Genomic DNA, 25,764 nt, shown 5'->3' on the forward strand with positions numbered 1-25,764 from the left:
GGCAAGGAGGTCAAGTGCTGCATAGTGTGCCCCACTAGAGTAGGTGGTGAAGGTGGTGTGTAGGTTGGCAGGTTCAGGAGCATAGGTGGGGCTGCTCTCAGCTGCTTGACTATCAGTATCATCATCAACTTGTGCCTTACCCTTTCCCTTTCCCCACTGGTTACTGTCCCCTCTGGGGGAGACTCTGGCCTTGGGGGCAGGGACCCTCTTAACTGTAACAGCCATGTGTGGACATGGTCAGAGAGGGTGGGCAACAGGGGGCGATGTTGCATGAGGCTGTGAGTTGGGGGACAAGGGGTACGAGTCAGGAAAGTTGGCAGTGGTCATTGGAGGTGAGGTTGGGGCATAGACAGTGATGGGGGGGATGAAGAGGTCATCCCTGTCAGCTGTGGGGTCATAAACAGATTCTGCAAGGGGGAGGTTGGTGTAGTCATTCTCAGTGTTAACAGATCAAGGGGAGTCCATTAGTTACAGAGATGGCAAGTGAGCTTGTACTGGTCAAGGGCATTGGATGCATGGTCTTTTATATGTTCCTCAGGTTCCCACATATTTGACGAATGCAGGAACCCTTTCCACTTGATGAGATACTTGTGCTTGCCTCTGTGCCCATCAATCTTGTGATTGATTATTGACTCAACCTCCCATTCAATTTCATCGTCTACCAGTTCTGGAAGCAGTGCAGGCAGAGTCCATCCATATGTGTCATTTTCTGTATAAGGATAGATTCGGGACCCATGGAACACAGGATGAACCTTCCATGTCTGTAGTAAGTCCAATCAGAAGGCAACTGGGGACACAACCTGAGTCACTGTGAAAGGCCTGAGACATCAGGGCACAATCTTGTCACACTGGTTTTTGATGCAAAGATGCCCAGTATCCAGAAGGACCTGATCTCTGACCTTGGGCACAACATAGGACCCCTTTGAGCACAAATGCATCAAGTCCTGTGCTTTCTTGTGCACAAGAATTGCGACATTGTGATTCGAGGCCAGCCTTTCTAATCATTCATTGACAGAAGGGACTGCAGTGAGCCATTTTTTTGGATAGGGGGACAGGTCATAGCCTAGAAGGAGCAAGAATGGAGTCATTTGATGGACAGAGTGGACATGGGAATTGTGGGCAAATTCTGCTGACAGGAGTTTGGTGGCCCATGAATTTGGTGCCTCCACACAGTGCAGCCAGAGGTATCCTTCCACTTCTTTGTTGACATGTTTGCTTTCTCTGTTGGTCTGTGGATGGTACCCTGTCAAAAGTTTGGGGGTTACCCCTATCACCTTGTAGAGTTCCTTCATAAATGAAGAGGTGAACTGTGTCTGCAATCTGAGATTACTGACTCCAGTATGCCAAAATGGGAATATATGAATTGATGGAAGAGTTGGGTGATCCCAACAGAGTCTATTGTTTTATGACATGGAACAAACAGGGCAGCCTTTGTAAGCCCCTGATCAACAACCATGAGAATCAAGTTGTATTTTTGTTCTCCCAATACTGGGAGATCTGTGATAAGATCTATTGATATTTGTTGGAATGGGAATGTGGTCTTGGGCATATCATGAGGGACTATGGGTGGTGTAGGTGGGTGAGTCACCACTTTGGTGGTCTGACATGTAGGGCACCCTGCAACATAAGTTCATATGTCTTTGCTCATACCTTCCCACCAAACCTCTTTCTGCATCTTTGCAAACATTGCTTTTTGTCCAGGGTGGCCAGCTGACCTGTGGTCATGATACAACTGCATGCAATGATAGCAATCTTCAGGTGGGATGTAGAGATGTGTGGTTCCAAACAATTTTGTTCTGTCTTCTGTGATCATGATGTTATCCTTTGGTTCCAGTCCTGTAGAGTCCTTGGTGTATCATTCTTGATGCACTCATACAGTTCTGCAGATATAGCATATACTCCCCACACTCCTTTGTCTGGGTTCCTCAAAGGGTGAGTGTTGGCAGCTGATTCTTCTTTGACTTTTCCTCAGTTGGGTGAGAATACAGCTTTGAGTTATTTTTCGAACACTGAATCCAAGCAGGAAGATGTCCAATTTGTGTTAGACAATTGATTTTTAACTGTTTTTGTAGTTTTGTAATGGAAAACATGGGGGAAACAAGTCAAATTTGTGGATCCACCCCCTCCAAAAGCCAGAGGTCCAGGGGAAGGACCACAGCAATGGGGGCAGGCTCCTTGAGTGTCCCCTTGCAGGACAAGGTGTCAGCCAGTACCTGCAAGCAGCCTGCCTGCCAAGAGAACCAGATGGGGTAAGACTGGATTGTGGTGGCCCACTGGGCCTGATGAGGAGTGAGCTGTTGAGGCTCACAGTAGTACTCCAAGTTTTTGTGATCTGTAAAGACCACAGTAGGTTCCACTGGGGATAGCAAGTAAGGGCAGAAGGCCTTGAGGGCCTGGATGATGGCTAGCATTTCCAAGTCATAGACCTGGTAGCACTGTTCAGCTCTGACCAGGGACTGTGAGAGGTAGGAACAAGGATGCCACTCATTGTCAGCTCCTTTTTGGCAAGGACAGCACCAGTGCCAAGCTTCAAAGCATCTGTGAACAAGGCAAATGGCTTTGAGAAGTCAGGGATAGTGAGGACCAGAGAGAAGCATAACAAAGACTTTAACTTTTCAAATGCAGCATCACATTCAGTGGTCCACTGGTAGGAGACCCCTTCCTTTGTGAGATTGTGAAGGGGTTGAGTGATGCTTGAGAAGGAAGGGATAAATTTGCAATAAAAGTTGCAAAATCCTAAGAATCTGTGAAGCCTGGTAAGGTTGTCAGGGGCTTCCCAGGTACTGATGGCATCAGTCTTCATTGGCAAAGTCTCCATGTGCCCTTTTCCAATAATCATTCCCAGGAATTTGATTTCTTCAGCCTCAAAGCAACATTTGCTGATCTTGAGCTGTAGACCTTCTTTTTCACAGATCTTCAGGAACTCACAAACCCAAGTCCAAAGTTCTTCCTTGGTTTTGGCATGGATTGCAATGTCATCCATATAGCCTACCTGTTTTCCTCTTTGAGATTTGAAGGTTTTGTCCATGTATCTTTGGAAAGAAGGCAGTGAGTTGCATTGACCAAAGAACATTACCATGGGTTCAAACAACCCTCTTGGTGTAATAAATGCTCCTTTCCATTCATCACCTTCTTTTACCCTAAGGTTAGTGAACCCCCAACAAATGTCAAACTTAGCATAATACTTGGATTTGACAAGCTCATCAAACAATGCCTGTGTGTTAGGCAAGGGGTGTGCATCTGGGATGGTGTATGAATTCAGATAGTGGTAGTCTTGAATTAGCCACTTTTTCCCATCTTTCTTTGTGACAAAGAACACCAGTGCCACTTGAGGTGAAGTTGATGGTCGAATCTTCTTGCACTTGAGGTTTTCATCCAAGAACTTGTCTAAAACTTTAAGTTCATCAGGAGACATCAGGTATACTGTTGCCTTCTTGGGCTTGAAGTCTTCTCGAAGTCTGATTTCATGATCCAACCCTGGCCAATGTGTGGGAAGTGGGATGTCATCCTCAGTGAACACCTTGGCAAACTCCCTATAGACCTCCAGGAGTTTGACCTCCTCCTTACCTGCTGCCAGGGCAGCTTCAAGCTCTGTAGACAAAGTTGTGTTATTAATTTTCACTTCAGGGGTTTCACCCAAATCTGGTTTTACTGACTTCTGGGGGGTATCCAGAGTTTCCTCTGCACTGTCATCCCAGCAAGTAATTTTTCCAGTCTCCCAGTTCATTCTTTGTTTGAACTGCTTGAGAAACAGCATTCCGAGAAGGATGTGTTCCTTCCCTACCAATGGGCCAATGTAACACTTGACTCACACAATGCGCTCCTTGATCTCCATCTTGAGGGTTACCTTGCAGGTTACCCATTCTTCATCCTTTCCAGTGAATGAGGTGGTCTTGAACTTCTTTTCCACCCAATACATCAGGATCTTGAGTTTCTGGACCATCTTCTCTGAGATGAGGGAGACTTCTGTGCCCAAGTCAATACAGGCCCATATTCCTGCTTTGTAGTCTGGCAAAATTACCAACCTGAGAGGAGAACAAATTCACATATTTGATTCATCATCTATAGGAGTACATTTAGCAGACAAAATTGAAATGGGACTGACTGATCAGGAGATTCATCAGTCCCCTTTAAAAACCCAACACCTTCCACTCCTCTGCATTAGCCTCATGATCTCCAACATATGCAGTCTTTGTGCCGTCTTCAGCTACCACTATACAGACATTGGAAAGTTGAGTCTTGACCTTGACTTTACAGTCACACTTGATGTGACCTTTGGCTCCACAATTGAAGCATTTAATTTCTGAACTGGAACATCTAACGCTCCATTTGTGTTTGTTGACATCCATCACATCAGGATCTTGGGAACCTCCATGGTAATGAATGAATCTCCATTCATACCAAGATTCCTTCCCTTCTAGGATGTGCTTTGTAGTGATTGTGGTCCTGGCTTCTCCCACACACTGTATCCACTCAATGACCATGGAAGGGGCATGCCCAGAATTAAGGACCCAATTGCGATACTCCTTGTTCAATCCTTTTCCAAAGAAGATCCCTGCTTCATGTGATTCTTCCTTGAGTTGAGCCTTGTTTACAAGTCCAGTGAACTTGGCAATGTAAGCCTCTAATTCTCATTTGCCTTGGGTAATGTCCAAAAGCCATAAGATTGCTAGCACGGTTTGGTCGCCAGATTCAAATGTTGCCTTGAGCCTTTCAACAAACCTTTGAAAGGTGTCAGTATAGTAGATGGTACCGTCCAGCATTCAATTCTCATTTTGATAGTTCTCAGTGAATGAGATTATTTCTTGAAAGAAACCTGTCAGCATGAGAGTGGAATCCAAACTAGGGAGGCAATCTATTAAAGCCTAGTGGCTGCCTGTAGAATGGTAGATGTGATTGAGAGTAATAGGGTGCTTCTCGATCTTGGTCAATTAGCAAGAGAGGGAGGCAAGTCAGTCTTTACACATAGGGAAACTGACAAGCCTGTTGTCAGAGTATAGAGTGGTTTGTTGAAGTTCAGTAACCAGGGACAAGTAGACTTTTGCACAAAGGGGTCGATGAGTCCCAAAAGCTGCACAAGTTTTTCAATTTTGTTATGCCTGAGCACAGTGACTTCATCAAATGGACTAGGCATGAAGTGCACAAGGGGGAGTCTACAGGCCAAACATGTCATAACCCCTATGGCTCAGTTATTGCTGAAGTCCAGCAGAGGTTCACTCCTTCTGGCATCTGCTAGGGTGGTGTATGGAGGAGGGAACAAGGATGAAAGCAAAGGGATGAAGCTGAGTTGCAAGCTATTGAAAAACTGGGGATACAGGGTAAAGTACACAAGACTAAATACTCCTAAGCATGAGTACTGTACCAGTCATGACATGACACATTGCGACATGTATCCACAGTAATCAACAAAAGCATCAGTCAAATAAATAAGTCAAGTGGAGTCATATGGTGTCATATGATGGGGATAGACAAGGAAACAAAGGTTATAACAGCTGTGCAATCAATGCACGGTGAGGAGCCAGACACTGGAGCTATAGTACAACATCTGAGCAACATAAACGAGTCAGAAAGGAGTCAGAAAGTAAGAACATAACATGTCATCCATCAGAGAGGGCAGTGGAACACTGGATCAAACAGGAGGTGTGGTCTCAACAGGTATTGGAAATACCTTGACAGCTGGAGATCCAAAGGAGCCTCACAGCATATGAACCCCTAGGATGGCAATGATTATGAGAGATGCAACAAGGCATGTGATGCACGTGACCATGACAAGTTGAAAAAGGAAAGACCCCTGATGCAGGTGTAACACTCCAAGCTTGGATGTGAACAACATTTTGCTATGGGTTCCCAGTTAGTGAGCAACAGGGCTCATAACCTGTAGAATATATACTACAGGACTATTAGCTGAGTGTAAACACAGGATGTAGACAGTGCTCACCTCAGTTGGGTTAAGTAGCCAACTGAGGTGTGAGTATGCTACTCGAGTATGAAAATGAATGTGATTATGTAATATAGCCAAATGTGCACCATAATACTAAGTGGGATGCAGATGAAAGTATAATATGAAAGACAGAATATACAACAGGTGAGTGTTCAGCATTTGACGGACACCCACCTCTTGCATGAACCCTACAAATAGCACATAAACCTCATTTGTTAGATACAGCTTACTCAGAGGCTGAACACTATCCATTGGCCTCGGGCTGCATGCATAATACACATATTATCGTTGGCTAGCACACAGTTGACGCAGTCGTATAATTTATGTATTTTGTTCAAGCATAAGGACGGACGTACAGAAAAGCAAATACTAGATAATATGTGAGTACCAAGACTTGAAAAACCAGATTTAGAGATAGAAAATGCAATGTGTTTCAAACGGTCAGTGCATGTTGAAGATATTCGTCTAGAGTCTGTTTAATAATCACGCTGAGCGGTCGTGTTCACAACGGAGCCAGGAGAGAAACCTACCTTGTCCATTTCGTCCAACTGTTGGAACGCTCCCGAATAAATTTCTCTAATGTCGGGATGCAGAGACTGGACTTCAACTGATTTCCCGAAGAGGAATTCATCCACCGGGTGCAGAGGGGGTTCGATAGGACGGTGGGTCCTGCTCGCAATCTCGATAATAGCCATCATCTGCGACACGCCAAAGTCGTCTTTTGGAATATACGGTCGTTTGACTGGAAGTTTGGGCATGGCAGCATTTTGTGGGCTCCCCGTGGGACTGAGCAGCTGCGCAGTGGGAGTTGCGTATGCCGATGCCGATAGGTCAGACATCACAGATGCGATGGACGGTTGGCGAATGGCATGTGCCTGAGAAGAGACCGTAGTGGATACATGAGGACTACCCGAGCGTGCGCGGCCGTAACGGCCATCTACTGTAGGGGTCGGGTCACGCGAACCAAGATCAGCAATCGGGGAGGTCGTCCTCCTCCCTCCAGCGAGCGGGGTTGGTGTACGACCATCACTACGAAGCGTTGGCCCATCATCAACGGAATATTCAGACGCCGATGAAGCGGACCGTGCAGAGTCCAAACTGTCAGTCTGGCTGGAAGTCGACTGCGAAGTTGAGATTTGTGACTGGAGCCGCCCATCCTTAATTTTAGTCAACACTCGATCGATCTTTTCGTGCATTCCATTTTTGGTGCGATCGAACGCGCCTTCTAAAAGGTCATTCTTGTGCGCGCCGCTTGTCTCGCGCAGTTCCTCCTCGACGATGTCGCTGATGTCATATGACTCGCCGTCTTGAACGTACGAATACCGCATCTTCTCATTGGAGTCGTACCGCGAACTACGAATCATCGCATTTCCAGGAAGAAGCACGTCAACTCCACGGAGAGCATTCGCCTGGGTTGACAATATAGCGCGTTGCTTCTCCCGTGACGCAGCCCTTTGTGCAGCAATAATCTCCTGACGAGAAAGCTGCTTGGGCTTGACATCCTCCGACGATGCGTTGCCGGGGTCGGAGCTAACGCTTGATCCGGAAATAGAATCGCGTAGATGCTGGAGTGCGATCTCGTCGAGGGGAGCGGACAGGCGGTTTCGCGAAGTCGATGTGCGGTAAGAGATGGCGCGACGAAGGATAAAAACGGGATCTTCAGGGCTGACATCCTCGATACTTCCTAGTAGTTGCGCGGAATCCATAGACCTTCGCTTTCCTTCCAGTACACGCTTGAACACTGGGGGTCGAGTGTACGCGTCCACCACTCTGCTTGACGGTGAAAGTTCGCGCTCTGCACAACCGCGAGTCAGCCTGAACAGAATAGGCACACGAAGCGAAGAGGATTCACCTTGACCTCGCACAGATGCAGTCAACCAGTAGCGAACTTTCGTAGAACTACGTCTATTGGTCAACTTGTCCTCCACTTCGTCCCCTCCATCTACCACACCATCAACGATACCGAAACGCTCTAACCCGAGCTCGATAACTTCCGCAACGGTCACGTTCTTAGGGAACGTGAAGACTTTCCGTCGGTAGCTCAGCGATACGCCGGAAGTAATGGATGTAGTAGACGTCCGTTCAAGAAGTGTGTTCTTGAACACGATGGCTTCCGTTAGCGGGTCGAAAACCATATCATCCGGAAGATCTTCAGGGTAAATGACCAGTTGCAGAGCGAAACGATAATTTGGCGAGCTAAATCGGTCCGGGGTGACATTGACGCCGGAAGACGTCATCAGCTCTGCTGAGTCACGGGTTGATTCAGCAATCATCGTCTCGTCGCCTTCCTCGAGTAGCGAACCCTCTTCCCCGTTACGGCGCTTATTGAGGTATAACTTCACAGCTGAGTCATCAGTGAAGTCGTTCATGGATAACTTGCGGATGGCGGGATGCATCGAGAGGTTGGACGACACGGAACTAATACTGCCGACGCTGCTCCGTTTTACTTTCGGCAACTCCATATTAGCTGCTTCGACAAGAGACTCAAAGACACGGAGGGGTTTTTCATCTGGTAACAACACTGCAGAGGAGCCTTCAACCTGTTTAATAGTGAGATAGTAGTCTGCTTCGCTCTCGCCCACGTGCAATCGGAAGCGCTGGATCGCCTGTCGCACCAGCTCGGCAGTCGTAGTGGAGGCGTTGAGCAGAACGGTTTTGAAAGTTGCCTCCGTTTGGACATTTTTACCTGCGAAAAGCCGCATGACACTGAGCTCGGGAACGCCGACTCCTTGACCATCTGCCGTAGCAGTGAGGACCAAAGATCCAGGACGCGGCCGAGACGACGGAAGGCCGAGGCCCAAGCCAGTAGCCGAAGTAGCGGGACCGTTGTATACATTTGAGTTGCCCAGTACAACAGGTGCGGACTGCAAACCATAGGATGGAGCTTCTGGAGGTGAAGATGGTGAACGATTGAGGTATTGTTGGTACAGTGCCTGCTGTTGTTGGTCGCGCTGGCGTAATTGAGATGCGTGTTGGGAGACTTGTGCTTGCAGCTGATGAGGGGCCGCTTGTGGTGTTGGGCGTTGCTGCTGTCGCGGTAGGGTCTTGGTATCAGAAGAAGTGCGGAGGGATGGCTGAGGCTGCTGCATCACTACAGTTGCAGCTGCCTGATCCACAGTCACGCCAGGCTGCAGGCCTGAGGAACGGCCGGACTCTTGCGATCCGCGGAGGGTGTCCGAAGAAGTGCTCTCAATGGATACCTTGTCCTTATCCTTGCCCTTCTTTCGCCCAAACAAGCTGAATACACCACCCTTCTTCTTCTTCTCCTTACCTTCGTCGTCGGTGGCATCACGGTGCTCTTTCCGCAGTTTACCCCCAGATGAGGGCTTCACAGGTTGGTTGGATGCGGATGCGGGGACAGGACTTGCACCACCCTTGTCCTTTCCTTTGTGCTTCTTCTTGGAGGCTTCTTCTAATGCCTCGAGTTCTTCTCGTGTGCGTTTGCGTTCCTCCTCTTGTTGTTGCATGATAGCACTTGGGAACAAGGGACCCTGCCTCGGTTGCTCCTCGCGCGCAATGGAGGGTGTCGCAGAAAGCTTCCTCGTCCCAGTAGCTTCTGCAGGATCGACGGCTTTGCTAGGTGAAGACGGAGACAAGTTGCGGGCGGCATCGGCGGCCAAGCGATCTTTCGACGACTGATGCCGCAGTGCTTGAGCTTGTTGTGCAAGGAATTGCTGCTCCTGCTCCCGCTGACGTTGCTGTGCCATAAGTATCTCTTGTGCCTGTTGTTGCTGCCTATCCACAGTGCCCGAAAGTGAAGCATCGGGAACCATAAGCAACTGCTGCTCTTTCAATTTCTGAGCGCGGCCTGCTTGTATTTCGTCCGCGACACTGTCGTCCCAACCCATGCCGTCATCTGGCTCCATGTGGATTAAATCCATATGTTGGGTGTCGTCTTGTATCTGGCTCTGCCTCTGGCGAATACTAATTTCCTCGGCAAGCTCTGAATCTTCTTCTTCATATGCACCATCGTCCCATTCTATATCTTCCTCCTCCTCTTCTTCCTCGTTCCAGACCGCAGGGGGATATCTGTGCACAGACAACGCTGGTGTGAACATAACAGACTTCGTGCCAGGACATGAGGCCATGGCTGCAGGAACACCGAGGATGGGGGAGGGTGAATGGTGAGAACCCGCGCGCGAAGAAAGGTTGTTGCGCACACGCTCGACATCCTTCTGGACTTCTTGTGGGGTAGGTTGTGCGAGCTACGTTTGAACGGTTACTATTTGTTGCTGAGTAGACAAGGACAAAGGGAGGTGACGTACATCAACATTACGATGTTTGTTGAGGCGCGCCAGGCGCTCGAACGGTGTCTCAATGTTCTCTGCAGGTATGTATCCCACATCCTGTGTCTTAAGCACGCGGACGAGCCACCAGTAGCTGTTTGAATCGTCCATTAGGAAGAGGGAGTCGCCCTTGACGACGCTAGCCTGACCCTCAACAGTGGCCTGGAAAGTGTGCAGGGAATACACCAAATCAAAGTCGATGGACTCGTTTGGGATGGAAAGGGATGATGAAGCATCGTCCTCCTCGTCCATGTAGTCCATCTCGCGGTCCTCGCCGTCCGAATCGTCTTCAAGGACGGAGTGCTCCTCGTCGGACGCTCCCCCAGCATACGCGATGCCGTGCGTTGCGTCAGCATGAGCGTGCATGTTGGAACTGGTGTGGTCGTTCGCCATGATCTGGTCGCGAAGGTCAAAGGTGTCTTGACGTCTGACAGCGCGACGGGGGCTTTGGTCCTGAGCTTGCATTATGTGTTAATCGGAAGAGACGGTCGCAAGTGTGGCCGATGCGGTCGGTTGAGTGGAGGTTACGAAAAGAAACCAGTCCAAGAGAGCGCCAAAAACATGTCCCGACCAACAGAACAGTCCAGAAAAACTTCAGCACTGCCCAGTGCCAGTCAATCTGAACGGCCACACGCGGGGTATCCAGCAACGTTCAACGCTGCCACCCGTGTTGGACTGTGTGGCTGTGCTAATTTTCGACACTCACGGAACCAAACAGGGCAACGCCATGTCCGTAATTGAACGAGCCCCCGGCGCGAATCATTTAATCGAGCCAATATCAGTCGCCAGGGGAAAACAGACAAGGGCACGACCACAGGTTCGATAGTTTCTCTCATAACCAAATCATCCAAACGGGCTCGAGACTCGATGGCTGCCGTGCACAATTCCCGTTGGAGTATTGACCATCCGATAGAGACTGGCTCGTTTCAGTTTCGGGCAGAAGCGCGCGAGCGTATTTGCTCCCGATCCTCCTCGACCGCAAAGACCGGAGTAGTATCCTCCCTTACGGCCGAGAACTACTTCATTTGGAATGGTCACTATGCATGAGTTGGTTTGAAGGTTCTGTGGGAGAAGAATACGCTTATGCTGAAAAACACCTCCCACAAATACTTCACATTTCATGTCATACGAATCTGGGAAACCGAAAACCCTCTGTCAGAGTTCGTAAACCAATTTAGATGCTATTCAGTGTCCGCGTCTTGGATTGCCCGAAGGGCTGGTGTATTATTTACAACCGCGGCCTCTGGGAGGAAATCATCCGACCGAAGTAGACCTTTCGCAAATCGCAGAAGGATTGTAAGTGCCTTATGCGCGGCTACCCAGACAAGGTTGTATGGAATTCTGGATTACTGATAGATGTTTCCGATTTGCCATCCAGACGTGATCTTTCAAGCGGACACATCATCGACCTTAATTCCTATCCGGTGTTACTCGTATACGAAGAGCTTCACGAGGTTCTGTCCAAGGCTATCCAAGGTGCCTCGGCAAGCATTCCTCCTAGGATTGAAGGCCGAGATATAGTGGAGTGCAACGAAATATGGCAGGAAGAAGTGACACGGGCTGTACGTGGAGGCCGATTAGAATGTCGTCCTTCAATCGTCCAGCAGGGATGCGATGGAACCTGAGCAACATCTTGACGTCGTTATGGACACAGAAGCTCTCCAAAGTGGTATGACTCAAGCAAGAGTTTCAGTCGTTCAGTACATAAGTGAAGATTACCATGAAATTTGATCGGGGACCCAACTCTCGATGGGAGACTCCAACAGGTGGGGGGCTATTTCTAACCCAATCGTTAACGTGTCAAATCTGAATGCCAGGATGATTACGTGCTGTAATGTAATTTCAGTAAACCCGCGGCAGGCCAAAAAAAGGACAAATGTGCAAACGATGTCGACAGTGCCAGAATCTAACTTAGTGGTGCTACAGTCGAGCTCCCAATAAAGAACTCCGAGTCGTCAGGGACGTCATCGAGCAGAACAAGAGCAGCCCCCGGCCCAGGCACAGTAATGTTGCACCCCATCGCACAGTTATAGTAATAATTGGTGGTCTGAGTACCATCCAGTTCTCCATTCAGCCCAACCGTCTGGCCAGCCCAGCTGATATCCGTGCGTTCGTAGATGCTTGGAGCAGCGAGGACCCGGACCCCCGCAGTAGTGGCCAAGCCACCTTCCAGCGTGAAGTTGCGAGCTGCTGATTCTGAACCTGCATCGTCGGCACGATAATAGTTAAAGAAAACGAGTCTCTTGGCTTTCATCCCGGCCCTGTCGTAAATTGCGTACCCAGCAACTGTAGCTGCAGGGTCGTAGATAGAATTGTCGAGATTGAGATCGACGACTACACTTCCACCTGCGATGAACGTCTCCGAGAGGAAAAGTGCCGCATAGTACGGTGAGCCTGTGCGCCAGTTGGGCTCGGTCGATGTCTCCGGCGACGGGGGATCGAAGAGGTTATAAAGGATGCCGTACTCCCGTGTATGAATGTAAGCGCCGCTCATGCCTGACGAAGCAAAGTTCAGCCCGGCGTCGATGGCCCACAAGGTCGCCGCGAACTATTTCAAGGCGGGACCGAAAGTGTCAGAAAACCGATCCACAGAAGCTCACGCATCGAGCCACTTAACCTACCGTGTCCGAGATATTCGAGCCCCCACAAGAGACGGTGTTGTACTCAGTAACGAGAACCGGAATCGCTGCATCGCTTGCCATTTGCACCCCCTGTTTTTGCCAGTTAGTGTACGTCGGAACTATCACGTATAACCGTCAGCGCCACTATCGTCGGCGATTATTCGCTAAATTACCGTTCACGTGCGAAACGAAGTAGGTAATATTCTGGTTGCTTGCATTTGGACCGCTACAGATACTCTTGGCGTAATGCTGCACCGTATAGTATTTATAAGGATATGTTGAAAGGCCTGCAGCGAGGACATCCGACAGGTTCCTGAACAATATGTTAGGAGAAGAAAAAAGATAAAAAGAACTAGAAAAGTAGTCTCACCAGTCACAGCAAATAGTGGGTCCGCCAACAATAGTGTCGGGAACCAGATCACCGTATGGTGAATTGCGCAAATCCTGAAGCATTGTACCGATATCTGTGATCTAGAATAAGGAATATAACAAAGCTTGAATCGCTTGAGACGGGTGCAACATACATATTCCGGTATGGTGTACCCCGGGTGTACTCCATTGGTGGCATACAGATCGGGTTCCTAGAAAGCGAAAGGTTCACCATAGCACCGTTACAATGCGCAAGTTAAACCACCCACATTGCCCAACAACATCGCGTCAAGCCTATATCCAAGTATTTTCCTTGTATCCCTAGCAACTTCGACGGCATTTGTGTCGTTGGAGCTCCGCATGCTCAATCCGACGATAAACTCCATTTGACCGACCACATTCTCCATAGCGTCCAATACCGTGAAAAGCATGGGCCCAAAATCGACGGGGACATCGTCCGGGTCGACAGCAGGATCACCAGTGACAATAATCATCTCAGTTTGAGTAGGAACATAGACGGCACTATCCATGCTATTTCCACCAATGCGGATTCGGAGGGGCAAGTGGATGCGGGCGCGCAGGTTTGACAAGTAATTTTCCATAGCTGTTGGCATCTGTTGCGGTGATTCCCCCCCTGAACGTGGTTCCCTCAGTCAAACTGCAGCAGTAGAAGAAAAGGGAACACACATAGCGTATTAAAAGGATACAGTTCGAAAGATATCCCGAGAAAATTGTCTTGAACAATGGTTCCGGAGACACCTCCTTGCTGAACGGTGACTGGAACTGGCACCTGAGAAGCATGGCCACTCCAAAAAAACGCAGATAGCAGGACAAAAATCAAACTAAGAGAAAGAAAGGAGGGTCGGAAAGTTGGCAAAATAAAGGAATGTACGGGAGCCATCGCAGTCGGAGGCTGAAGGAGGGAATTGGGCTGCAGCTATGAGTAAAAGCTCAGTACTCAGTCATGACCAGCTAAGGCTTTATATCGGCAATTTAATACTGTAATACGTACACTTGTCACTAGGTGAAGCAGTTTCACGCACGTACTCTATTTGACAACGTAGAACTTGGTTGACATCATCCGAGCTTCGGAAATGATCTTTCCGGACTGAGGTATCCCCAATATTCATTTTCCTGCGTGTTTCAATTGCAAGCTGAGGTCCACGACGATACATGGAAAACGGCAACAACATCGCTTGCGAAGGTTAAGCTGTCCCGAAATAGCGCGGACCCGAAGCGGAAGCCCTCTAGCTTATGTAATACCTTCATGAACACTACACACCATAGTCCACACACTACGTTCAACGTGTGCCGATCTCACGCCCATGCTAAATGCAACCTGAGGAGTTACTGGTGAGTACCGTTGAAACGGGTAGATCAGATTCATGATTTGTAGCCCGGAAAGAGTTGACCTACCAATCACTCACATCCCGCTACCGTCCGACGCCTGCACGTGCTAACTCGACCTACATACATAAGAGCTTACCACTTGTCTTGAACCCTCAAACATCTTCTTGGCCCATGTCGACATTACATTTACGATCGAATTCATGGCCGTCAAAGCCAGAAGTTGTACTTTTGCTTCCTGAAATCAGCATGCGTACTCAAGTAGTGTACCTATCCAGACATATCGGGAAAAATGAACCCCGTATTCCATTCACGAGTTGAGGTGAATCTGGTATTGAATATCGGTACGCGAAATTGTCTGCAGCCTTCGCGAGCGGTGTGGGTCACTCCACAGTGAACACTGGATTACAGCTACGGTTGATGGACAAACCGATTTTAGTATAACATAGCTGCTTGCTATAACCCCGTGCCGAACGTACTTATCGGCCCTCGCAACCCGTATCATCGCCCCGAGGCGCCTAAAAACGGGGTCGAAGGGGCCACGCTCAAAATCTCATCAGTACCTCCACGAGTTGAGGCACACAAACGGTTTCTTAGGGTGGCATCCATGAGACATAGTCGGAAGAAAACCAATATCCGATGATGTCAAGTATCTGGAGTAGTAACACCTCCGACGCTAGTGGGCTGGACTATCGGAGACTCGGCGGAAGATATTCGCTTCCTCGTATCTACTCTCAGCGGCAGGATAGAGCGTCAGATGCAGCTCGTCGTATCCAGCTACGTAGTTCTTCGTATCAGAGCTTCGCGACTTCCATGTGGATTCACCAAGCCTACGCCAGCAGTACGCTGCCCTGCCCATATGGGTAAAGGTTTCTTCCCCGCAGATTTGGCCGCGATGCCAATGCGTCCAAGATTTGGTGGGTATCGATCACTCAACTGCGTACTCCTCTACTACGAGGGAGATCGGCGTTCGCAGAGCATGCTACGAGGGGGGAGTTCAGTATGCCGACGTATTACCGCATAGGGTTCTTCTGGACGATCTTTAAATGAAGTCAACGTGCCCACATAGATCGATCATATTCCGAGATCGGGCATGCGGAGAATATAAATCCGGGGATCTATAGGTTTTGAGGAACAGCGTAGCATTGGCATGGAGGTGGGTCGGTTGACGTCATTACCTTCACTTACTTAACCAGCTTATGGTCGATGATAGATAGCGTTGCCATCAACCTGGAACGCCGCTGCGCTTAAGAGCCTGGTGAGATTTGCGAATGAAAGAGCTGGAATGTGTGAAGGGATGCACCACATATGGGGCAAGACTTGACGATGTCGGCCATCCTGCGCGGCTCTTGTAACTTACTAGTAATGCGCACAATATTAATTACACGGATGCAAGGATTATGAACATATATGCCCAGGCAGATATCAACAATATTGTCGATGGCACAAGTCATGTCAGGCAATGCTCATGAACCATACCAGTTAACCTAAGATTACGCCCAAACGAGTCTCCGATTCAAAAGTTGAATTTCCAACATGTGTTGCGAGGTTCACACCACGCCACATAGAACAAGTATACTAGGTGAGGTACAGAAAAGAGTCACCTAACAGACTATGGAAGATACATTTACATTTTTGTGGTACGCTTACAAATCCCAACCAGGCAATCACTGAGAAGGCGTCTAGTACGCAGTAACAGATTATTCCTCGTAGTGAGTTATATTTGGGTATTCTTGGAAGATGTTTTTGATATAAGCCTGTGCGGAGGATGCAGCTAAGCCACAGTCTGGATGAGACATGGATGACGTCTTACCTCGATACAAACATCCATGTGCGCTGCAAGTGCTCCGCTTCTCACGTAACTATGTCCGCACCACATACATTGCGATTTTACCCGCAAGTGACGCTCTATGACGTGTCGAGCGACGTTTCCCCAGCGTGTCTCCTTCCGACACCCCGGCCAGGGGCATGGAGCACGGTCACGATGCTTGTAAACGTGACCATGCAGGCGAAGGTGGGCGTAAATAGAAGCGGTTGTATTCTCCAGAGGTAGTGTGCATCCATCCCCGAAGGGACATATGTAGGCTCCCGATGGGTTACCGACAAGAAAGACTGACCGGAACCACTGTGCGGTCATGTTGCAACCTGCTGATAACGGATTATCAAGGGTTAGGTGAACTCTCGCGACGTTCAGCGCTGCAATTTCGAGTATGCGCCAAGGCTGTCTATGGGGGATGGGGGGGGGCGGGTAGTAATGTTCCTTACCGGCCGACTGTATTTAAACCCACCATAATCATAAAATAAGGGGTACACTTAGAGCGCTAAGCTCATAGGTAGTCGGATCGCTTTGTCATCTCCCAGGGCATGGGCAGAGGGTATACCATCAATCCTCGGAATTGACATTTTTGTTGTGGATGCCTTGAGGATGTTCACGGCATTTCACGTACATCAAAACATTGTTCAGGCCGCCACATTTCTGGACCTGCTTTTCTCTGGTAAGAAAAAGCGAGGTATTTTATACCCTGCTGCGAACAGTAAGGCACCTGTTACAACGTGGCTGCCAAGGCCACAGAGGGAAAGCAGAAGGATCCAAAGTGATAATGAGTCACTTGATGCCTTGCAAGTTTGTAACAAGTGTTGCTACAATGTGGAACGGGGTTGGCTTACCTGGTCCAGAAACCAACTACGCCAAAAAAAATCCAATCGATGTCTAACGAAAACCTCCGGGTGGGCCTGGGCATGGACGCATTCGGTAGGCGAATGTTACATGGTGGTATGATGTGGACTGTTGGATCTGTACATACCCCTCAAGGCAGAGTGGACCATGCCACAATGCCCAGGGGCGGTCGACTCTAAGGCGTGGTGATTAAGCATCAAGTGGCTGTGCTCCTTGTCCTTCCCACAGCATCACATCCGGTCAGTGAGATGTCGGCCATCTCGTGGAAAACCGACTGTGTCATTCATTCAGACGGAGGTATTTGCTATCATATAATTAGTCCGTGTGCTTGAGTCGGGCTGACGTGCTGTAAATCCTGTACGGCTTGATGGCCCTATCACATCCTTTGTTCAATGTTTAGTATTTACCCAAAGAACGGCTCGTATCCAGGGTGACACTACAGGTTTTCCAATACCTGGTTAGTAGGACCATGCTTGAGGTTGACTTGAAGCTTGAATTTCGAGGTGCTACATATTGGGGAATACGCAATGAGTCAATACAGCCATTCCAATCTTCCGACCGAGCAGGATCATCATGAAGCACTTACACATTTATTCCATCCGTCCGGCCAAGTGGATCATTCCGTTAGGTTTATGGGCGCACGAACACTACGGCCTATTGGATGAGTCGTAAGTGCCGACCTGTTAAACCACGTTCCGGGCCGACATTGGCAAGGAAACGGCAGTGTCATCGATCTGTTCAGGTACCCTTGCTTAGCATCCCACGCATACATCGTGTGATGGGTAGCTCAAACTAGGGTTTTACATCTCCGATGCAAAGACGTGGTGTGCCTGAACCATATGAGGAGGACAAGAACGACCATCCAGTGTATATGACGCCGAAGCCCTCCGCAGCTGCCTGCTGTTCATCACCGCAGTGGGCACGGAAAACGAGGGACCTGCAGGTTTACAAAAGTGGATCTTACACTTCAAATCGGGCGTAAGTGTATCGATGGTTCAGGCAACGTATGATCCAGAATTTCAGGACATCCACGTTGGTAATGATGTAGGGGTCATCGAAATTCCGACTCGAAGGCCTCCATGGTACGGGACCAAAAGTTAACGTGTTCGTGGCTATGGCACTCGACGAGAAGGGAAGATGAAATGACCTGGATCCACGTGTACCAAAACAGCTATTCGCAGAAGACACCCTCACCCGATCTCACACTGATCGATCAACCTGCACATGGGCATTCCACGCAGAAGCAATTTCCACGAAAGATCCGCGAGCTGAACGTCGTGTTGGTTGAATGTAGCTTATGGGATTCGATGCTACCGATTTTCCAGGGCCAAGGACAGATAAAAAGGTCGATCCGTTTGGACCGGGCGCTATTGGTGTGGTGACATTCACCCTGAGAGATAAGTAAACTAATGAATAACCGATGTCCACTAAAATTTGGATATGAAGGGTACCAACTGGAGAATTGAAAAGCTGGAATATAATCTGGAGTGGGAGGAGGGAACCTACCATCGTTAGTAACGACCCTCATCGCGAGGTCCTATCATGCAAGATGGGTATCTGTTTCCGCCTCATATTTATATACTGAAATGGAGAGCTCTCGCTCCTCTAAATCCTCTTCACGAATGAGACGCCTTCATGAGGGGTAATAGACGAGTTACTGCACTCAACTTTATGACCTGCATAAGCCATCAGCAAATGGTGATGCGTCCGTGGTTATGGTGCTCGATAAAGACAAGGGAAGATGAAGAAAAACCTGCCTGAACATGGAAAGGATGACACGGAAAAGGACTTTCTTCCCCAACCTCACATTGATCGATCTACTTGCATGCGATCATTTCTCAATCCACACAGAAGTACTGTTAAGGGAGATCTCCTTCCGCGACAGATTTGCGAACCGAATGCAATGTGGAATTTGATCTCACTAATGACACCATGTTCCTTCGTACCCCATACCAAACTGCTGTGTATCCCGGGAAGACGGGCGTTATGACGACTGTATGTGCACCTTCCGGAAGGTGCCAAGAACACTGCTTGACGGTCGTAATTCAGTTGGCCAATGCATGTTAAAAAAGCTCTATATGACTCGTATTATCAAAAATTGAATAAGTAGTCCGTGATTATGAGGGCCCATTATGTTTCCTTGTTCAAATCAGTCCGTTCACCGTTTAGGGCTTAGAGCACCGGATTTCCTACCCGCAGACACGACTTTTACGAGAACGCACAGCTTCGCGGTGAGACGGAATCGACCTGTCTCCTAGAAAAGAGCAACACGTAAGAAGGTACAACCGGAAGCCAAGTTATTAGGAGCACGCTACCATAGTCTACTAGTTGTCCTCACGTACTGCCCGGGCTACTTCCTCCTGCCATACCTCGCTGAACTCCACTATATTTCGGCCTTCACTCAAGGTCAACGCCTCGATTGGCACCCTGTTGTGCCGATATGCCGGCATGTTGAGTGTTGCAGCGGGATGAAGTGGTGAATCGATCACACGCAGTTCTGGGAGGAATGTCCAGCTTGCTGTGGTATCTTGATTTGCCTTGGACAGTACTTCATGAAGTTCCTCGTACGTGAATAACAACGGATCGGTACATGGAGCATAAGGATTGAGGTCGATGATGTGTCCGCTTGAAAGATCACGTGTTAATAGCAAATCAATGACATCTATCCAGTATATCGGAATCCCATACAATCTGGTAGCTAGCACACAAAGCACTCACAATCCTTCTGTGAAAAGGTCCAATTGGGTCGGACGATTTCCTTCCAGAGGTTATAAACAGTTGTCCTGATTGTCCTTTGGATCTCGAGGTTGATCACGAAGTCGTAGAAGTTCGTGTCTCTTTGCGATATGCCTGTGGCATAACCTGTCCTTAGACATGAACGCAATCGGTAGAAAAGAACATTACGAACCGACAAGTATGTCATTCCTTACGAAGCATCTGACTTCACGACTATGGTCCACTGGGTACCATTTTCGAAGTACAAGTTCTAGTTCGTAGTTGGGAAGATCATCGGTTTTGCAATCATCCAATACACTTTCGATGGTGAGGTCGTGGGTAATGAAATCAGAGGACTTCAGAAGAAGGTAGACATCCGCTGGGGATGTACATTTGAGCGGAGAAGACGCCGGTAGCACCCACGAAGCGTCCTGTAAGGTCCATCTTGGCAAACTCAAGCATATACGGAGCAGGAGCTTACCTTGGGTGATGAAAAATTCAGCTTGGGAAAGACAGCTTTGTATTCTCTAATAACAGACCTTATTCGTTCGTCCAATTCTGGGAAAGAAAAATGCTCCTCAGTGGTCGTTGTGTCATCGTGTTCGCCGTCATCGTCGTCATCAGAAATCGTGCTTTCCGCTGCCCTGTCATCGAGTTATCCGAGTGGGAATTGTGACCAATATTTTTTTGACAAACACGTCTTCAGAACCCTCCGGGACGAATATACTATCAGATTCTAAGTAATGCTTGAAGTCCTTTCCCAGTGGTCTGATGATGGTTGATTTGGGAGACACACGAGCGAATGATGGGTACCAGTTGGAGAACTGAAAAGCTAGAATATAATCTGGAGTGAGAGGAGGGAATATACCATCATTATTGACGACGCTCATCGCAAGGTCCTATCGTGTGCAAGAGATAGTACTTGCCGTTGGCGAAAGGCAATCGCGCATACGTTCTTACTAAGCTTCTGTTTCTCACCCCTGTCTCATTCGCTGAGCTGGGCAACTCCCGTTCCTCTAAATGCTCTTCACGAGTATTTAGTATTTACTCCAGTAGCTTTACTAACGTTCTGTCACTCTTCAGTTCGTTGCCGCTATAACGAACACCAGTACGGTGCAGTGGCGGATGATCAACGGGGGGATACAATAACAATTGTCGTTTCAATACCATGCCTATGTGGGTCGTGTCACATTTGAGCCTTCCAGAAATCTTGTTAACCAGAGTTTGATTGGCAGCATACATCGAATGTTACTGCCTTACACTATACTTTCGAGTCCATCTTCGGCGCCAGTACTGAGTCTCGCTACAAATCTATTATCTGTAATGTAGGGGGTGGTGTTACATACCACAAGGCGGAACAGAGCGTAGTACAATCCAGACCAGACCTTAACTTACTTACAGGATGCAAAAAACCATAAAGCAACCCCCGTCCCAAATCAAGCCTTTAAACATCGGTGCTGGGACCCTCGACAGCTTGCGATTGGTAAACCCCGTGGAATCCAAAACCTACAACACAGTCCATGTTCGCTCTACCCACCTCTTTCATAGTTTTTGCATCCAGCACCAGCAGGTAACTCTTCTCTGTGAACCCGTCCAAGACCACGCTCAACAGTACTCCATCATCCTCGGTGGTTCCATTGGGATTAGGGACAAAGATAGCCTCGCCAGGACTGTGACCGTGAACGGAAAAGTATGCTGCTGTTTGCGTCTCCATATCATATTTGACAAGACCATCGAAGAACGTGCTCAAGTCGCGGTCGCAGGCGCCGTAAATATACCGCGACGGCTTAGTGAGGAAGCGTGGGTTAATGACGGGAAGTTCACAAGAACGATCGTGTTTAGCTGTGTGCACTGTCACGGCCTCCCGGGACTCGAGTGGACTGGCTGTATCCACCGAGGACAACCGCCAACGACGTAAGAACACGTCACAGCTTCTGCGATTGTCCCCTGTGTAGTTAAGTGAGGCATGGGAAGAGGACTTGATATTATTGTAATAGAATCTCTTGAGGACGTCAAGGTTCTTGTATACAGAGAGGTCGGCAACGATGTCGGTGTGAAGTGGATCCGTCGGAGAGGGTTCTTCCCACGCGTTTATGGTGTGAAAGCAAAAGAAAGGGTCGCACTCGTATTTAGCCACGATTCCCTTGCCTTGCTTGCGGTCAATCACATACCAGAGCGCTTTCTGGTTCGGATCGAAGGGAGATATGGCATCAAGCATATTCTTCTCCCACAGAATCTTCAAACCGCCCCATGCATAGTGACCGCTCCAAACGCACAAAATGAAGTAGTTCTCGGTGATGAGGGAGGAGTGCAGATACGCCCCCGGAGCGTCCGTAACTGTTGCCAAAACCTCAGTCTGTCCAGTGGCTGCAGACACGCGGAACACTCGATATACGGGGCTACGCCCGAGGGCCAAGTTGTAATTGAAGACGTCGCCAGTTACGGGATCCGATTTTGCGTGAGCGGCAGACAAGGTACCAGTTAGTTCGGGGTGCAGTGCCTTTTGTGAGACCATGCCTCGGGGCTCAAGCGTCTCAGGATTAATATGTCTCATGACGGCAACGTCGGTCTTGGCCAAGAGGGTGTAGATGCCAGACGCATGGCCGCCTCCTTTCTTGTTCTCAGTGGTTTGTGGGTTACCGAGACCGGGGGGATTTATGGACAACGTGACACCAATATTATGATGTTCTTGAGGCCGAGGATCGGGGACAAATACACTCATCACTTTCTTGAAGAAGCTAGTGCATGGGTCGCGTTTCTGTCCGAAACTGAAGCCATCCATATTCCCGGTGAGACGGATGTTCTCGATCAGAGGGTCAATGCTCCGACGAGAATTATACACAACGCGCGCAGAGGAGCCTGTTTGGATGATCTGGAAGCGGTGGTTCTGAGAGAAACCATCGAACCAGTGGTCTATGGCGAAGGTCGTGCCCTTGTTTGTTTTCACTTGGTGACCACCGGGACCTGTCCTGTACAGGGTCCCGGAAATATAGGAAGGGATGTGCCCAGAGACAGTGAGCTCGACTGGCTCGCGTTCCTCGTGAAAGATTTCGAACTGGAAGACGGTTAGGCGAATGGTGGTAGACGAACAAGCATTCGTAAAAGACGTACCCCGGCATCATTCGGCCAGTCATTGAAATGATTTGTGGAGGATGTAGCGTTGATTTCCATGGCCTTTGTTGGTGGTTGCAGAGGGCGACGTGCTGTACATGCCTCAGCCCTTTTATCCAGGTGCGATGGAAGTGCGGAGTGTTACTATCTACTGCGCTGTGTAGCAGGCCGTCGAACAGCCATAGTACAGCATCACAGTACTTGTCATCCCATCAAACTTCTGATGTCCAGTGTGACGCCGATAAGTGAAGTCCTTTAACGGTGGCACAACGAGAAGGATTCTTCGCTCTACTCGAGTTTTCCAGACAAGAGTGTCTTATTCTATGTCGGAGTATCCGTACGGGTTAAGTAGGATCAAAGAATAAATGGGAAGAACAGTAGGTCTGTCATAAAGAAACCAACATCTAGTCATACGGTTGACAGCGTCGGACCGAATCCTTACATCCAACTAACGCAAGTTTCCGAAGACTCCAGTACTAAATTCTAGGAAACTAGATCATGAGCACGTATCCAGTGCGAAAGCTGCATATATTTTTATTGGAAAGGATCTGAAGACTTGACGGCAGAGAACCATTCCTTCTTCACCATGACTGTAGGTGACCCACCGCCCAGTCTTAGTGGTTCGCGGACAACCCGTGAATAGCTCCGAGTGACCTCGCTACAGGCTTGCACCGCTGTCAGGAACTAACCCCCGAAGCCTATGGTTGTCTACGCCGGGATCTTTGAAAGCGGGCCCCCATATCATAAAGCATATGCAGTGCAGTCATGCACAAAATTTGCAACACATCATCGTCAATAGACGCAAAGGATCTTCCCTTCGACACAAGTATGATGGAGCTATAAAAGTATTAAGGAAGCACTTGAGCATACTGTGATCCAGAGCGAGCAGGTAGAAGATTTTACAACATAAAAAACGGTTAAAAAACACGCCGAGCACCCGCCAACTTTCGCCATATCCTACCTTCAAATATCAGTATTTGGGCCCTCGACAGCTTGCGATCGGTAAGCCCCGTGGAATCCAAAGGATACAGCGAAGTCCATGCTCGCTCTCCCTACTTCTTTCATAGTTTTTACATCCAGCACTAGTAGGTAGCTCTTATCTGCGTACCCGTCCAAGACCACGCTCAGCAGCACTCCATCATCTTCAGTGGTCCCAACGGGGTTAGGGATAAAGATAGCCTCGCCAGGACTGTGACCGTGTACGGAAAAGTATGTTGCTGTTTGCGTCTGCACGTCATATTTCACAAGGCCATCGAAGAACGTGCTCAAACTGCGGTGACAGGCACCGTAAACGTAGCGCGATTGTTTGGTGAGGAAGCAAGGGTTAATGACGGGGAATTCACAGGAGTGGTTGTATGCAGCCGTGTGCACAACCACAGCTTCCTGGGGCTTGCGTGGGTTGGCTGCGTTAACCGAAGGTAACCGCCAACGACGGAAGAACAGGTCGCAGCTTCTGCGCCTGTCGCCTGCGTAGTCGAGTGAGGCAGGGGAAGAGGACTTGATGTTGTTGTAATAGAATCTCTTGAGGACGTCGAGATTCTTATATATGGAGAGGTCAGCGACGATATCAGTGTAGAGTGGATCTGTTGGGGAGGGTTCCTCCCATGCGTTTATGGTGTGAAAGCAAAAGAAAGGGTCGCACTCGTATTTGGCCACGACTCCCTTGCCTTGCTTGCGGTCGATCACGTACCAGAGCGCTTTCTGGTTCGGGTCGAAGGGAGAAATTGCATCAAGAAAGTTTTTCTCCCATAGAATCTTCAAACCACCTCCTGCATAGCGACCGCTCCAAACACACAGAATGAAGTAGCTCTCGGTGATAAGGGAGGAATGGAGATATGCGCCTGGGGCATCGGTGATGGTTGCCAATATCTCCGTCTGCCCAGTGGCTGCGGACACGCGGAACACCCGATATGTTGGATTACGGCCGAGTGCCAAGTTGTAGTTGTGGACGTCGCCGGTTACGGGGTCCGACTTTGCGTGAGCAGCGGAAAGGATGCCGGTTAATTTGGGGTGCAGTGTCTTTTGTGAGACGACGCCTCTGGGCTCAAGCGTCTCGGGATCAATATGTCGCATGATGAAGGCGTCAGTTTTGACCAAGAGGGTGTGGATACCAGACGCATGTCCGCCGTGGATCTTTTGGTTCTCGGCAGTTTGAGGGCTACTGAGCCCTGGTGGATTTATAGACAACGTGACACCGATGTTGACCTGCTCTTGCGGTCGAGGAGGGTCGGGGACAAATACACTTATCACTTTCTTGAAGAAGCTGGTGCATGGGTCGCGTTTCTGTCCGAAACTAAAGCCAGCCATGTTCCCCGCACGGCAGATGTTCTCAATCAGAGGGTCAATACTCCGGCGAGAATTATACATGACGCGCGCGGAGGAGCCTGTTTGGATGATTTGGAAGCGGTGGTTCTGAGAGAAACCATCGAACCAGTGGTCTATGGCGAAGGTTGTGCCCTTGTCTGTTTTCACTTGGCGACCCCCAGGTCCTGTCCTGTACAAGGTCCCGGAAACATAGGAAGGGATGCATCCGGAAACAGTGAGCTCGACTGGCTCGCGTTCCTCGTGAAGGATTTCGAACTGGAAGAGGGTTAGGTTAAGCACCGTGGATAGCCAGTCGGGGGCATACCCCAGTATCATTTGGCCAGTTATTGAAATGCTCTATGGAAGATGTGGCGTCGAGTGTCATCGCTTAAG

The 25,764-nt window shown here is 49.0% G+C and overlaps 6 protein-coding genes across 6 annotated transcripts; all 6 read right to left on the minus strand.

Moving 5' to 3' along the window:
- Positions 1-6,249: 6,249 nt before the first annotated feature.
- Positions 6,250-10,888, minus strand: F5J12DRAFT_794957 (uncharacterized protein). Its single transcript, XM_051744047.1, has 4 exons — positions 10,207-10,888; positions 7,794-10,146; positions 6,472-7,736; positions 6,250-6,413 (listed from the first exon to the last, which is right to left on the minus strand). Exons 1-4 carry the CDS (start codon positions 10,690-10,692, stop codon positions 6,375-6,377), a joined length of 4,143 nt encoding a protein of 1,380 aa, XP_051606098.1. The 5' UTR covers positions 10,693-10,888; the 3' UTR covers positions 6,250-6,374.
- A 1,104-nt stretch (positions 10,889-11,992) lies between these two features.
- Positions 11,993-14,187, minus strand: F5J12DRAFT_35338 (uncharacterized protein). Its single transcript, XM_051739013.1, has 7 exons — positions 13,905-14,187; positions 13,487-13,851; positions 13,373-13,429; positions 13,219-13,319; positions 13,022-13,161; positions 12,849-12,967; positions 11,993-12,775 (listed from the first exon to the last, which is right to left on the minus strand). The coding sequence occupies exons 1-7, from the start codon at positions 14,116-14,118 to the stop codon at positions 12,134-12,136; spliced, it is 1,638 nt and encodes a 545-aa protein (XP_051606099.1). The 5' UTR covers positions 14,119-14,187; the 3' UTR covers positions 11,993-12,133.
- A 1,886-nt stretch (positions 14,188-16,073) lies between these two features.
- F5J12DRAFT_35423 (uncharacterized protein) lies at positions 16,074-16,794 on the minus strand. Its single transcript, XM_051739018.1, has 2 exons — positions 16,378-16,794; positions 16,074-16,321 (listed from the first exon to the last, which is right to left on the minus strand). Exons 1-2 carry the CDS (start codon positions 16,699-16,701, stop codon positions 16,265-16,267), a joined length of 381 nt encoding a protein of 126 aa, XP_051606100.1. The 5' UTR covers positions 16,702-16,794; the 3' UTR covers positions 16,074-16,264.
- Positions 16,795-19,565: 2,771 nt separating this feature from the next.
- F5J12DRAFT_711398 (D123-domain-containing protein) lies at positions 19,566-20,846 on the minus strand (the record flags this gene model as incomplete). Its single annotated transcript, XM_051740702.1, has 5 exons — positions 19,566-19,903; positions 19,960-20,091; positions 20,150-20,387; positions 20,438-20,600; positions 20,653-20,846. 5 exons carry the CDS (start codon positions 20,844-20,846, stop codon positions 19,566-19,568), a joined length of 1,065 nt encoding a protein of 354 aa, XP_051606101.1.
- A 319-nt stretch (positions 20,847-21,165) lies between these two features.
- On the minus strand, positions 21,166-23,526 carry F5J12DRAFT_794989 (carotenoid oxygenase). Its single transcript, XM_051744048.1, has 4 exons — positions 23,491-23,526; positions 23,213-23,444; positions 23,068-23,159; positions 21,166-23,011 (listed from the first exon to the last, which is right to left on the minus strand). Exons 3-4 carry the CDS (start codon positions 23,125-23,127, stop codon positions 21,401-21,403), a joined length of 1,671 nt encoding a protein of 556 aa, XP_051606102.1. The 5' UTR covers positions 23,128-23,159; positions 23,213-23,444; positions 23,491-23,526; the 3' UTR covers positions 21,166-21,400.
- Positions 23,527-24,030: 504 nt separating this feature from the next.
- On the minus strand, positions 24,031-25,756 carry F5J12DRAFT_887457 (carotenoid oxygenase; the record flags this gene model as incomplete). Its single annotated transcript, XM_051747192.1, has 2 exons — positions 24,031-25,647; positions 25,697-25,756. 2 exons carry the CDS (start codon positions 25,754-25,756, stop codon positions 24,031-24,033), a joined length of 1,677 nt encoding a protein of 558 aa, XP_051606103.1.
- Between the last annotated feature and the right edge of the window lie 8 nt (positions 25,757-25,764).

The sequence above is a fragment of the Pisolithus orientalis genome (assembly GCF_024613125.1).
Source record: "Pisolithus orientalis strain OTSU chromosome Unknown F5J12scaffold_1, whole genome shotgun sequence".
NCBI lineage: Eukaryota > Fungi > Basidiomycota > Agaricomycetes > Boletales > Pisolithaceae > Pisolithus > Pisolithus orientalis.